This window comes from Geotrypetes seraphini, chromosome 7 (assembly GCF_902459505.1).
Source record: "Geotrypetes seraphini chromosome 7, aGeoSer1.1, whole genome shotgun sequence".
Lineage (NCBI taxonomy): Eukaryota > Metazoa > Chordata > Amphibia > Gymnophiona > Dermophiidae > Geotrypetes > Geotrypetes seraphini.
Window position 1 is genome coordinate 120,704,615 of NC_047090.1, and position 14,790 is coordinate 120,719,404.

The 14,790-nt window shown below is 45.8% G+C and overlaps 1 protein-coding gene across 11 annotated transcripts in view; it reads left to right on the plus strand.

Annotated features, from left to right (window-relative positions):
* RMDN3 (regulator of microtubule dynamics 3) overlaps positions 1-14,790 on the plus strand; it is a 219,132-nt gene that overhangs the window by 96,699 nt on the left and 107,643 nt on the right. For all 11 annotated transcript variants that reach the window (XM_033952294.1, XM_033952295.1, XM_033952296.1 and 8 more), the window contains one exon: positions 5,426-5,486. In XM_033952294.1, the coding sequence (XP_033808185.1) occupies positions 5,426-5,486 (61 nt within the window). The remainder of the gene's footprint in view (positions 1-5,425; positions 5,487-14,790) is intronic.

The window sequence follows — 14,790 nt, forward strand, 5'->3', positions numbered from 1 at the left end:
TTCAGCATCTGCTTCACGACCGTGTAGTCCTCATTCACATGGACAATCAAGTTGCAGTGTATTATGTCAACAAACAAGGAGGGACAGGGTCTGACTCCCTCTCAGGAAGCTCTGAAAATTTGGGATTGGGCAATTCGCCACAACACCTTCCTCAAAGCTGTCTACATTCAGGGGGCGGACAATGCCTTAGCATACAACTTGAGTCGTCTTCTACAGCCTCACGAATGGACTCTCCATTCCACGCCCCTTCATCACATCTTCTCTCAATGAGGAACGCTTCAGATAGATATCTTTGCAGCCCCCCACAACTTCAAGCTGCCTCAGTTTTGCTCCAGGATCTCATCGCCTCGAGGCAGATGCTTTTCTTCTGGACTGGATGAATTTCTTTCTATATGCGTTTCCTCCGTTTCCTCTAATTCAAAAGACGCTGGTCAAGCTGAAGTCCAACCATGCCACCATGATTCTGGTTGCTCCTCGGTGGCCCAGGCAATCCTGGTACTCCCTTCTACTTCAACTCAGCAGCAGGGAGTCATACCTTCTACCAGTTTTTCCCTCTCTGCTTACGCAGCATCAGGGATCTCTGCTTCATTCCAACCTGCAGTCTCTACACCTGACAGCTTGGTTCCTCTCAACATAGCTCCTCTCCAGTTTTCTCAATCTGTGAGGGATGTTTTGGAAGCTTCACGGAAGCCTACTACTAGACAATGCTATCACCAAAAATGGACTAGATTTTCTACTTGGTGTTTTTCTCATCTTAAGGAGCCTCAACATTCCTCCTTATCTTCAATTTTGGACTATCTGTTGCACCTTTCTCATTCTGGTCTCAAGTCTACATCGATCCGAGTCCAGCTTAGTGCAATTGCTGCTTTCCATCAGCCTGTTGAAGGGAAACCTCTCTCTGCTCATCCTGTGGTTTCCAGATTCATGAAAGGACTTTTCAATGTCAAACCTCCTCTCAAACCGCCTCCGATGGTTTGAGACCTCAATATTGTTCTTACTCAACTGATGAAACCTCCATTTGAACCAATGGACAGGGCTTATCTGAAGTATCTCACTTGGAAAGTGGTGTTTCTCATTGGCCTCACTTCTGCTCGACGAGTCAGTGAGCTTCAAGTGTTGGTTGCGGATCCACCTTTTACAGTGTTCCATCATGACAAGGTGGTTCTTCGCACTCATCCGAAATTCCTTCGTAAAGTAATCTCGGAGTTTCATCCCGACCAATCCATTGTTCTTCCAGTGTTTTTTCCAAAGCCTCATTCTCATCCTGGAGAATCAGCTCTTCATACTCTGGACTGTAAACGTACTTTGGCTTTCTATTTGCAACTCACCAAACCACACAGAACTGCTCCTCAACTTTTTGTGTCCTTTGATCCGAACAAGTTGGGACGTCCAATCCCTAAGTGTGCCATCTCCAATTGGATAGCGGCTTGTATCTCTTTCTGCTATGCCCAGGCTGGATTTCCTCTTCACAGTAAAGTCACAGCCCATAAGGTCAGAGCAATGGCAGCTTCTGTGGCTTTCCTCAGATCTACACCTATTGAGGAAATTTGTAAAGCTGCCACTTGGTCCTCCGGATCATACCTTCACTTCTCATTATTGTCTGGATACTTTCTCCAGACAGGATGGACAGTTTGGCCAAACAGTATTGCAAAATTTATTCTCCTAAGTTGCCAACTCTCCCACCATCCCACTTTGGTTAGCTTGGAGGTCACCCACTTGTGAAAATACCTGCCTGCTTGTCCTTGGATAAAGCACAGTTACTTATCGTAACAGTTGTTATCCATGGACAGCTGGCAGATATTCTCACATCCCACCCACCTCCCCGTGTTGGCTTCTCTGCTAGCTATCTGAACTGAGGAGACGCGCCCTGCGCTGGGCGGGAAGGCACTCGCGCATGCGCAGTGCGGACGACTCGAAACTTCGATTTCTTCAAGCAAGTCTTCTTGTGAGGTGTCCGCATCGGGGCTCCGTTGGATCACGTCACCCACTTGTGAGAATAGCTGCCTGCTGTCCCTGGATAACAACTGTTACGGTAAGTAACTGTTCTTTCAGGTATTTCCTTACCTAGATGACTGGCTGATCAAAGATTCCACATCTCAAGGAGTTATTGTAGCGACCCAACAGACTACCTGGTTCCTACAAAGTCTGGGATTCGAAATCAACTTTCCCAAATCTCTTCAGCCCTCACAGAATCTACAGTTCATTGGAGCTGTTCTGGACACTGTCCAACTCGGAGCATTGCTTCCACAACAACGTCTGGAAGCTCTTCTTCAACTTTGTCATACAGTGTCTTCCTGCTCTTCCATCTCAGCGAGACACGTGATGGTACTTTTGGGTCACATGGCCTCCACAGTACACGTGACTCCTTTTGCCAGACTTCACCTCAGAATTCCTTAGTGGACCCTGGCATCTCAATGGACCAAGTTTGCAACCCTCCTTATCAACACATCGCAGTCACTCCTTCATTGAAGAAGTCTCTCCGTTGGTGGATGCTCTCTTCCAATCTTTCCAGAGGCTTGCTTTTTCAAACGCCTCCCCATCACGACAGACTCTTCGACCTACGCTTGGGGCGTTCATCTCGATGGTCTCCATACTCAAGGCCTATGAACCAGTAAGGATCGACAGTGTCATATCAATCTGTTGGAACTCAGAGCAGTCCTCAAAGCTCTCAATGCTTCACAACCAAGTAGTCCTCATTCAGACAGACAACCAAGTCGCCATGCATTATGTCAACGAACAAGGAGGGACGAGGTCTGCCTCCCTTTGTCAAGAAGCTATGAAGGTTTGGGACTGGGCAATCCGCCACAACACCTTCCTCAAAGGGGCGAAGAATTGCTTGGCGGACAACTTGAGTCGTCTCCTGCGCCTCACAAATGGACATTCCATTCCGCCCCTCTTCATCACATTTTTTCACTGTGGGGAATGCCTCAAATAGACCTCTTTGCAGCCCCCCACAACTTCAAACTGCCGAGACAGATGCTTTTCTTCTGGAATGGTTGAATCTTTTCCTCTATGCATTCCCTCCATTCCCTCTCATTCTCAAGACTCTGGTCAAGTTGAAGAACGATCATGCCACCATGATTCTAATTGCTCCTCAGTGGTCGAGACAACCTTGGTACTCCCTTCTACTTCAACTCAGCAGCAGGGAGCCATATCTTCTACCAGTTTTTCCTTCTCTGCTTATACAGAGTCAAGGATCTCTACTTCATCCTAACCTGCAATCCCTACACCTGACAGCTTGGTACCTCTCAACATAACCCCACTTCAGTTTTCTCAATCTGTAAGAGATGTTTTAGAAGCCTCTAGGAAGCCTACCACTAGACAATGCTATCACCAAAAGTGGACTAGATTTTCTACGTGGTTTTTTTCTCATCATAAGGAGCCTCAGCATTCCTCCTTATCTTCTGTTTTGGACTATCTTTTGCACTTATTCAATTCTGGTCTCAAATCTACATCTATCCGAGTCCATCTCAGTGCAATTGCGGCTTTCCATCAGCCTATTAAAGGGAAACCCCTCTCTGTCATCCAGTGGTTTCCAGATTCATGAAAAGACTTTTCAATGTCAAACCTCCTCTCAAACTGACTCCTCTGGTTTGGGACCTCAATGTTGTCCTTACTCAAATCATGAAGCCTCCATTTGAACCAATTGTTAAGGCTATCTGAAGTATCTCACTAGGAAAGTGGTGTTTCTCATAGCCCTCACTTCTGCTTGACGAGTTAGTGAGCTGCAAGCTTTAGTTGCTGATCCACCGTTCACAGTGTTCCATCATGACAAAGTGGTTCTTCGTACTCATCCTAAATTCCTCCCTTAAGTGGTCTCGGAATTTTATCTCAACCAATCCATTGTTCTTCCAGTGTTTTTTTCCAAAGCCTCATTCTCATCCTGAAGAAGTTGCTCTTCATACTCTGGACTGCTAATGTGCTTTGGCCTTCTATTTAGAACATACCAAACCACACAGATCTGCTCCTCAACTTTTTGTCTCCTTCGATCCCAATAAGTTGGGCCATCCTATTTCTAAGCGTACCATCTCCAATTGGATGGCGGCTTGTATCTCATTCTGCTATGCCCAGGCTCGATTACCCCTTCACAGTAAAGTCACAGCCCATAAGGTTCGAGCTATGGCAGCTTCAATAGCTTTCCTCTGATCTACACCTATTGAGGAAATTTGTACAGCTGCTACTTGATCCTCGGTTCATACCTTCACTTCTCACTATTGTCTGGATACTTTTTCCAGACAGGATGGACAGTTTGGCCAAACAGTATTACAAAATTTATCCTCCTAAATTGCCAACACTCCCACCATCCCATTCTGGTTAGCTTGGAGGTCACCCATATGTGAGAATACCTGCCTGCTTGTCCTGGAAAAAAGCACAGTTTCTTACCGTAACAGGTGTTATCCAGGGACAGCAGGCAGCTATTCTCACAACCCACCTAGCTCCCCTGGTTGGCTTCTCTGCTAGCTATCTGAACACGCCCTGCGCTGGGCGGAAAGGCACTCGCACATGCGTGGTGTGGGCGACTCGAAACTTTGAGTTTCTTCAAGCAAGTCTGCTTGCGAGGCATCCGCATCTGAGCTCCGTTGATAATGTCACCCATATGTGAGAATAGCTGCCTGCTGTCCCTGGATAACACCTGGTACGGTAAGTAACTGTGCTTTCTATATAGTTTCAAATTCTTCATCTGTTATGACAAGTTATAAAATTCTACTTTACTGTTCCCTCTCAGGCACATGGAAGTCCACTTATAAAATGAAATAACTTTGAAAATTAGCTTGCCAAAAATGGCCCCCATCTAACCAGTTAAATTTAGCTTGATAACATGCAAGACATGAGAAGGTTAATTATGTAACAGGGCAACTAGGGAGAAAAGGCACATTGGCAGACACCTTACATTGTTTTATAAAGACAGACTATGTATCTATTTGTCTTTTATAAAATTACCTCATGGATTGTAGGTATAGACCTTTACATCTGCTCTCAATTAGGTGTAAGTGTATGTATGTTCTGGTAAGAATAGGTGTCTATATTTATTTAGCACTTATAAGCTAGTCCTGCCCCCAGGAATGCCTACATATATCATCAAAAGTAGGTTCTATGTTTGTGTGCCTACTTTTTACCCACAGGCAAATTTATGAGCAAGAAAAACAAGGTCACCTCAAATATTTCTCTTGTCTGTATTAAAGAAAATATCTCTCTTCTATGATGTGGTATCCATGTAATTTGATATCAGCAATTTGCAATTGAATACAAGGTTTATGGAGCTAAAGTTATTGCTACACTCTGCAATATTTCATTACTGGCATGCCTTTTCTCAGAGGGCGGAATATGACTTGTCTTAAACCCTTCTTCTGTAGAATATGATATGGGTATTGGAGAAATTTGGGTGGTTGTTATTATAAAGTAAGTGGATATTGTATCTTTTCAGGGAAAGAAGTAGCTGAGACTGTACTTAAGAAGGATGATTCAAGTGCAGAGTGCCACCAGTGGTATGTATTCTCCTTTTCTTAGAAAGAGTGCAATGTGGAGGGATTGTGAAATTGTTCTGTGTGATATCTTTTAAGGTGCTGACTTGCAGACATCCCACATAGTGTTGTTGCTAATCTTTTCTTCAAAATATATCTATCTTTATTGGAAGCTTCTTATGTCACTACTAATGACTGGGGAGTCAATTCAGAGTGGTTTTCAAAGACATTTGTAATGGATTTTAAATACAGATTCAGATCGATTCCATGGTGATTGTTGTCAGCCTCCTAGCTGCTTGGCTAGGGTATCATATTTGCATTTCCATTATTATACTATTATATTATATATGTATGCTATGTTTACACAACATTACAGTTAATCAAAATTCTAACTAAGTATGCTATTTTTACACCCTCCTAAATAGGTGTTTTTTCCAGCAAGCTTCTTGTTCCAATGTATTACTATCCCGCCGACATTTTGCGCATGTCAGATGCTATTCCCCACTATGATACAGTTGATGTGAATAATAACCCCTCAGTAACACTCGATAAAAGCATTCTTGCAACCAAGCACATTGTGTCAAAGCATGGAGACTCCTTATATTAATGTGGAGATCCCACTGCGACAGAGAGACAAGTTATCCTTTATTTTACTTTATTTTTAAAAATTCCCTTCATAAGTGTACACTAGAATAGATTAGTGTTTCTCAACACTCAGTAAGGGTACGCAAGCTGCTTGTTGGGAGTTCGTGGCACTGGCCGCCGTTGAGGATATTGCCTATCTACCTGCGATGCCACCAGCGCGGATCCCCGGGACAGATTGAGGAAACAGACAAAGAAATGATGGAGGAAATCAACCGTGGATGTAAATCAGGAAATGTAACGATCATGGGGGACTTCAACTTTCTGGGGATAAACTGGAAACTGGCAACGTCAATCTGCGGCAGAGAGACAAAATTTCTGGAAATGATAGGAGATTGCTTCCTTGAACAAATGGTGGGAGAACAGACAAGAGGAAACGCAATCCTGGACTTGGTCATGAATGGCATTACTGGAAGGACAACAGATGTAGAAGTTGCGGCCCCTCTGGAGACAAGTGATCACAATATGATCAATTTTTCCATTGGCATCGGAAAAGGGAAACCAATCAAGACTAAAGCCACAACCTTTAACTTCAAAAAAGGGAATTATAACAGCATGAGAACCATGGTTAGAAAACGGCTCAAGAAGGGGAAAGCACAAATCCAAACAGTTGATCAAGCATGGTCTCTTCTGAAAAACACCATCATAGAAGCACAGAATCTTTACATACCGAAAATATCCAAAGGAAGGCGAAAAAAGGTCAAAGGCGAACCAGCTTGGTTATCCAAAGAGGTGAAGGATGCAGTGGGGGAAAACAGAAAATCATTTAAAAGATGGAAACGAGAAAAAACGACAGAGGCCTGGAACTGTCACAAAAACGACAAGAAAAAGTGTCATATAGTGGTAAGAGACGCCAAAAAAGTCTATGAAGAAAAGATAGCGAAAGAAGCCAAAAACTTTAAGTCCTTTTTTAGATATATAAAAGGAAAGAAACCAGCAAGAGAGGCAGTGGGCCCTCTCGACGACCAAGGAAGGAAAGGGTCAATTAAAGAAGACAAACAAGTTGCCGATAGGTTAAATTCATTTTTTGCATCTGTCTTCACAAATGAGGACACTGCAACAATGCCAGAAACAGGGAGGATATTCACCGGAGGCATAGAGGAAAGCCTCGCAACAGTAAATGTGGAGTTGGACATGATATACTTTCAGATTGATAAACTAAAGAATGACAAATCCCCTGGTCCGGACGGAATTCACCCGAGAGTATTAAAGGAACTTAAGATGGAAATTGGGGAACTATTACAATCCTTACCTAACATGTCAATTAGAACCGGGCAAATACCAGACGACTGGAGGATAGCAAATGTCATCCCAATTTTCAAGAAAGAATCAAGAGGTGAACCGGGAAACTACAGACCTGTGAGTCTCACATTGGTCCCTGGGAAGCTAATTGAAGCAATAATTAAAGATAATATTGTACAACATCTGGAAGATCACAACCTAATAAGAGCTAGTCAACACGGCTTCAGGAAAGGGAAGTCATGTTTGACAAATTTACTTCAATTAAACATAAGAACATAAGCAGTGCCTCTGCCGGGTCAGACCAGAGGTCCATCCCGCCCAGCAGTCCGCCCCCTCGGCGGCCCAACAGGTCATGACCTGCCTTAATCACCAGAAGGGGCCCCCTTGCCCCCTAGGTTTCTCATCGAAGTCCTATCTTCCCATCAATGTCCTAACCCTCCGGCCTTGCACCTGCACGACCTGGTGAGCTGTCTATACTTATGCAACACCCCAGCACCTCCCTCAGTACCCCACGATCCCCTTTTCCCTCAGGAATCTGTCCAATCCCTGTTTGAATCCCTGTACTGTACTCTGCCGGATCACTTCTTTGAGAAGGTGAACAAACATATGGATAGTGGACAACCAGTGGACATAATTTACTTGGACTTCCAGAAAGCATTTGACAAGGTCCTGCACGCAAGGCTTATGAGTAAAATACTAAGTCATGGAATAGGAGGAGAAATGCACAGATGGATCGGCAAATGGTTAGAGAACAGAAGGCAGAGAGTAAGCATAAATGGGAAATTCTCGGACTGGGAGAAGGTGACTAGCGGCGTGCCCCAAGGCTCTGTTCTTGGGCCCATCTTGTTCAATATTTTTATAAATGACCTGGAAGAGGAGACAACATGCAATATAATCAAGTTTGCAGATGATACAAAACTATGTCGGGTGGTGGGCTCTCAAAGGGACTGCGATGATCTTCAGAAGGATCTGAACCAGCTGGAAAAGTGGGCGATAAAGTGGCAGATGAATTTTAACGCAGACAAATGCAGAGTAATGCATCTGGGAAAGAAAAACAAAGAACATGAATATAGGATATTGGGTGTGACATTAGCCAAATGCGAACAAGAAAGGGATTTGGGGGTACTGATAGACAGAACCCTAAAACCATCGGCTCAATGTGCGGCGGCAGCGAGGAAAGCAAACAGGATGTTGGGCATGATTAAGAAGGGGATCACGAGTAGATCGGAAGACGTCATAATGCCACTTTACAGAGCAATGGTCAGACCACACAGAATACTGTGTCCAACACTGGTCTCCATACCTTAAGAAGGATATAACTCTGCTGGAGAATGTGCAGAGGCGAGCCACGAAACTAGTCAGAGGTATAGAGAATTTGAGCTACAAAGAACGCCTCAGAAAACTGGGACTGTTCACCCTCGAAAAGAGAAGACTGCGAGGAGATTTGTTAGAGACTTTTAAACTATTAAAAGGATTTGATAAAATTGACCAGGAAACAGCATTACTGACATTTTCAGATGTGACACGGACAAGAGCTCATAGCCTGAAACTGAGCAGCAGCAGGTTCAGGACAAATGTTGGGAAGTTCTGTTTCACACAACGAGTGGTGGGTGCTTGGAGTGCTTTCCCTGAGGAGGTTGTGGCAGAGACTACTGTTCTGGGTTTCAAGTGCAAGTTGGATTCATACCTTCTTGCAAATCACATCAGGGGATACAGGAAATCCGGGTCTCCAATAAGGAGCACCTAACTGGGCCTCCGCGTGTGCGGATCGCCGGACTAGATGGACCTAGGTCTGATCCGGCGAAGGTGTTTCTTATGTTCTTATGATCCCTCCTTCCTACCTACCTCCCCCAATGGAAGCTGACCCAGAGGGCTGCCCTCCAATGTCAGAGCTGACATCGGAGGAAAGACTTCTGGGTCAGGGTTTCCCCCCCCCCCCCACAAACACACACACCGGTTACCTCCTTCTGCCTTCAGCGGCTCTTGTTGCAGGGATGCGCAGGCTGAGGATCACACGCTGCACGTAGCTGACCCGGAAACCTTATCTCCGATATCAGAGTAGACATCAGAGGGAAGACTTGTGGGTCAGCCATGTTCAGCATGTGAATCGCTGCCTACGCATCCCTGCAACGAGAGCCACTGAAGGCAGAAGGAGCGAGTGTGGCTCAAGCAAGTAAAGGAGAGAGGGGACATGATCTGGGACAAAGAGAGAAAGAAGGGGGGGCATGAAGGGGCACATTGGGACATGGGAGGAACACGATTTTGAGACAAAGGCTGGAAGGCAGTGAGGGGGGCATGAACTCAGGACACAAGAAAGGCAGGGGCATGAACATGGGACACAGAAGGGAGTGAGGAAGGGGGCACTAACTTGGCCATAGGAGGGAGGGAATAGAAAGAGAGAATTATTGGGCATGAGTGTGTAAGTGAGAGGTAGAGAATGACACGGTGGCTGTTACCCGCAGTCAGCCACGGGTGACCACGGGTAACCCACCGAAATGATGGGGAGGAGGAAACAGTGTTCACTGCGGCTACTGAGACAAGGCCATTCACCGCCCTGTGGAGCGGTGAATGGCCTTGTCTCCGCAGTTAAGGGAGAGAACGCGCGCAGGCACCAATCACGCTCCCTCCCTCCATACTGATAGCCGCTGTCGCAGCCCGATCGCCACCGCCGCCCAAGTATCTCCCTCCATCCCTCCTGATTGCTGCTGCTCGATCGCTACCTGAGCATTTCCCTCCCTGCTCCTTACCTTCACGGCAGGCAATTTCTAAATTTGCTTCCTACGAGCAGCTGGACCGTTGAATAATGTGTAGCTTAGATTCTGCATGTGTGAGGAAGAATAAAGAAAGATGATCTGCATGCATAGACCCAGGATACAGGAATATGCTTTCCTTTTGTGATAGAATCTGTGTCCATTTAGGAAAGATTGGAGATCAGTATGTTTCCATGTATGTCAAATGAACAGCAGTCTCATGTTTTTATAGTTAAACTGCAATTGTACTGTAATCCTGTAAGGTGCTTCACCTTCCATTTTAGGCATCTGATATTCCTTCTGTGGGATAACTGTAGAAAGAACTAAGAGTTGATTTGCATGCTTGAGCTTCCCTATGCACACAGCTTTTTGGATAAAACATAAGCAGGTTGCAACTCTCACTTGATCATATGTTCTCTAAAGCTGAGACCTAGGTTTCACAGTCTGCCATTTTGGCAAAGCAAGAGAACAAATCTACAGAGCTGTGGAAAGGATCATCACTTTAAATTCTCCTGTCTCCCTTTCGGTTTTTCTGTAACTTCAATGCCAGAGGCTAATCTCAACCATGGGCTGCTTTTCTGACAGATTTAATATAACTGCAGCTGGACAGAACTTTTGCAAACAATTACTGGGTTATTATTCAGTAAAGATTGTTGGAGTGAAACCAAATTCATATGCTCTTACACCCCCCTCAGCTCTTCAAAACAAACCCTGGGCTTCCTCTTCACTTGCCTTGGGGATAGTGAAGCTTGGCTGGTGTTTGGCTCTAGAAGTATAACTACCCTAGGATTTCTCAATGTTACATATTTTGTCTGTTCTTCCTTTTTTAAAAATTATTTTTTTATTGAAACCGAAGGATAAAGAAAAATTGTGTTTAGACCAGTTTGATAAACATATTCAGAATGTGAAATATAAAATACTTCTATTCTTTCTCCATATTGAATTCAATCCTTCAGCTCCATTTTTAAAAATGTCCCCTTAGTTGTAGCCCCTCGCCCCAATCAATTATGCATACCTTCAGTTCCAGATCATCCATAATTTCCAGTTTGTCTAAATATAATTGTTGTTTCTAGGGTGGTAGGAAAAAGAAGACGAGCCTCACGGCTCGAGTTCCATCAAACCCTGCAGGATCCCCGCGACCCTAGGAGGCGTCCCCATGGGATCCCCGTGACCCGAAGGGGGAACCCGCGGGATCCCCGTCGTCCCCATTCCCGTTCATCTCTCTACTGTAGAAGCCATGTGACTGAGCAGAACCATCATTTGTCTTGCTGAAATTGATGTGAGATGAGACACTTAATGGCAAAGGCAAATGAGGGTATCCTGACGTGGTGGAGGTAGAAACGCTCTGAGCTGGACAGTGCCTAGAGTGGCCCCAATGAACTGGAGAGACTGAGATGGGGTCAACTGGGATTTTGGAGAGTTGACTTCGAACCCCAGTCTTTTTAGGAACATAATAGTCTGTTGGGTCGCTGCAATAACCCTTTGTTGAGAGGGGGCTTTGAAGAAAGTGAAGTGAGTATCCCTCCCGAAGGATGTTGAGAACCCAGAAATCTGAGGTGATCATCTCCCACTGGTGATAAAAGTGGTGAAGACGACCTCCTATGGGCAGAAGAGAATTCTGATGCAGGGAGGTTGGCATGCTCAGACTGGGAATGTCAAAAAGACGGAGCAGGTTTAGTCGCAGCAGGAGTCTGAGCCTTCTGCTGTCATTGTCGCTGTGGAGGCCTTCTAGGCGGAGGCCTGGAGAAAGCTGATGTCGATTTTTGAGGATAACGACGTGGTGGTTGCTTGTATGGGTGAGCAGGAGGAGTCTTAGGCTTCGGCCGAATCAAGGAAGCAAAATTGCACTCATGTTCAGAGAGGCGCTTTGTAGCAGCTTCAATAGAATCATCAAAGAGTTCATTCCCCTGGCAAGGCAAGTTCGCTAGACGGTCTTGCAGATTGGGATCCATATCAACAATGCAGAGCCAGGCGAGACGGCGCATGGCTCCTGCAAAGGCAGAAACTCTAGAAGAGAGCTCAAAAGCATCGTATGTGGCTTGCAGCATGAAGAGTCAAAGTTGAGACAGAGTTTTGATGATCTGTTTAAATTCAGGAAGACTTTGTTCCTCAAGAGCAGGGTAGAACTTAGGCATCAATTTGAGGAAATGATTGAAATAAGCTGTGAAAATGTAGTTATAATTGAGAATTCTGGTATAATATACAGCCAAACTTGTCCATGGTACGGCCCTCCCTGCTTGGTGGGACCGCAGCGTAAAGCTTAGATGGATGAGCTTTCTTTAAAGAAGATTCCAAAACCAAAGATTGGTGGGACAATTGTGATTTCTCGAAGCCTTTGCAAGATACTGTGTGATACCTGGATTCCAGCTTGGATGGAATGGGTGTAATGGAATAAGGAGTTTCCATATTCCTTAAGAAAGTTTGTTTCAATACTGGAGTCATAGGAAGTCTCAATGTCTCCTTGGATGGATGAGGCAGCTCCATGTCGGCCAAGTATTCAGGAGTGTACTTGGAATCAGAGTAGAGATCCAGCTGAAGAGCTTTCCCCATATCAAAGACAAATCTGGCAAAAGAGGCAGACTTCGAGGTCGAGGAGTGCAAGACTTAGGACCCACCGAATAGGAAGGAGAAGCCTCTCTGAAATACTGAGAAGGAGGCTCAGAATCCAGGCGCACAGTGATTGAAGAAGCTCCACTACCCGCAACTGGAGGAGTTAGAGAGTGCTTGCACTTCAAAGACCTCGATGGTGAAGTTCCCGGAGTTCGAGGAACAGAGTGGGTCGAGGCAGGAGGAGAAGGCTCCCTCGGAGTCGGTCTTGATGGAGGAGTCTTCGACCTTGATGGACTGCAAGGAGAAGCAGCCAGTGTAATAGCCTTGCGAGATTTATGTTTAGATTTAGTAGAAGTCTCGGTAGCCTTTGATAAACGAGGCATAGAAGACTCAGTATTCAGATGAGGAGAGGGTTTCTGCTGTAGAAAAGTCTCCTGACTTGAGCTTAGAAGTGAGATGCCTCGAATGCCTCGATCGAAGCTGAGAGACTGTGTCCGAGGAGTGGGCGAAGAGTCGCTGGATGAGAAATGTTGAGACTTCCGAGGCTTTCCTCGAGGTGCTTCCACAGGGGTCTCAGACTGTCGCTCAGGCTGGCTCGTAGGAAGCAGGGTCGAGGCCAGGAGGAGCTGAGCCACGACCGAGGAAATCTGAATGGTCAGAATGGCTTTCAACATGTCCTCGAACATGGGCACCGAGACAAAAGGATCAGGTCTCGAAAGTGCAGCAGTGCGCTCCAAGGAGGGCGACCTCGAGGATGAGTATTCCCGATGCTTGGAGGCACGCTTAGCTGGAGGTCTCGAAGAGGCTGGCAGGTCCGCAGACACAGCCTGGGATGCCTGAGACTCTGGAGGCTTCTTAGGAGTGGTATCTGAAGGAGAGACAGGAGACTTACCCACTGAGGAAGACTTCTGAGGAACTGCCGATGAGGCCTTCGAGACGGTCGAGGTCGAGGCCTTGGTGGAGGCAGATGGGGGTGTCGGGGTCGAGGTCTTGGAAGTCGAGGCTGTCCCCAAAGCCGCGGTCTAGGCCCTCTCAGCAGATGGTTCCATGGTGCCAAATAGTTGAAGAAGCTTGGCACGACGTCTGTGAAGGGCTCGAGGTTGAAGGGTAGCACAGCGCAAGCAGGCATCCAGGCAATGTTCAGGATCCAGGCAAGCAATACACCGACTATGAGGATCGGTTATTGAGATGGCTACACTTTTTGAACCCGGTAAAAGGCCGGGACATAAAAAAATAAAGGCCGACGTAACGAACGAGGTAAGCGGCCAGTCCTAGGCCAAAAGGCCCCTGGCTGGAAGAAAGTCAAAAAAATAAAAGGTTTTTTTAAGAAATGCGAACACAGCGACTAACAAAAAATAAGAAAGTCGTGGTGAGAGAAGGCAACGAAGGCTGCAGAGCTGAAGCGAAGAGGATTTCTTGGCTCCGCGGAAAACTTTGAACTGAGGTACCTCACAGGAGACGCGTGCCCTAACTCGGGCAGGAAGGCACTCGCTCATGCGCAGTGCAGCACTCGGAAGCTCTTACAAAGATCTTCAAGCAAGTCTGCTTTCGAGGCTGTCTGCTGTGGGGCTCCGTCGGTGATGTCACCCACTGTTGAGAATATGCTGCCTGCTTGTCCTGGGATAACATCAGAAACACTTTTCCCATTTGTAAGCACTAAGTCCAGTATGACCCCCATCCCGTGTGGGTTCCATTACCAACTGCTGGAACAGTTCTCCTTGTAGAGAATCCAGGATCTCCCTACTTCTAGAAGACCCCGCAATGGGAATACCCCAATCAACATCTGGCATGTTAAAATCACCTATTAGCAAGACTTCCCCTTTTTTTAGATATATTTAGAATGTCTATTATTAAATCTCTATCTACTTCTTCATTCTGTGAAGGAGGCCTGTATATCACACCACTATGTAAAATCTTGTCAGTGCTGCCTTTCAGTGCTATACGCCTTTCAGTGCTATAGAAATGATAAATAGTAATAGTAGTAGTAGGGACTACACCGGTTATACCTAATGCTCTGTGCCCCAGGAAATGTAGTTCTGATAGCCCAGGGCTGTTGTCACATCCACAGTACTCAGCACTTTGTTGGCAGCAAAAATTCATTCATCAGGATTTTCCCTGCAGTGTAATAGAATTCATGGTTTGTA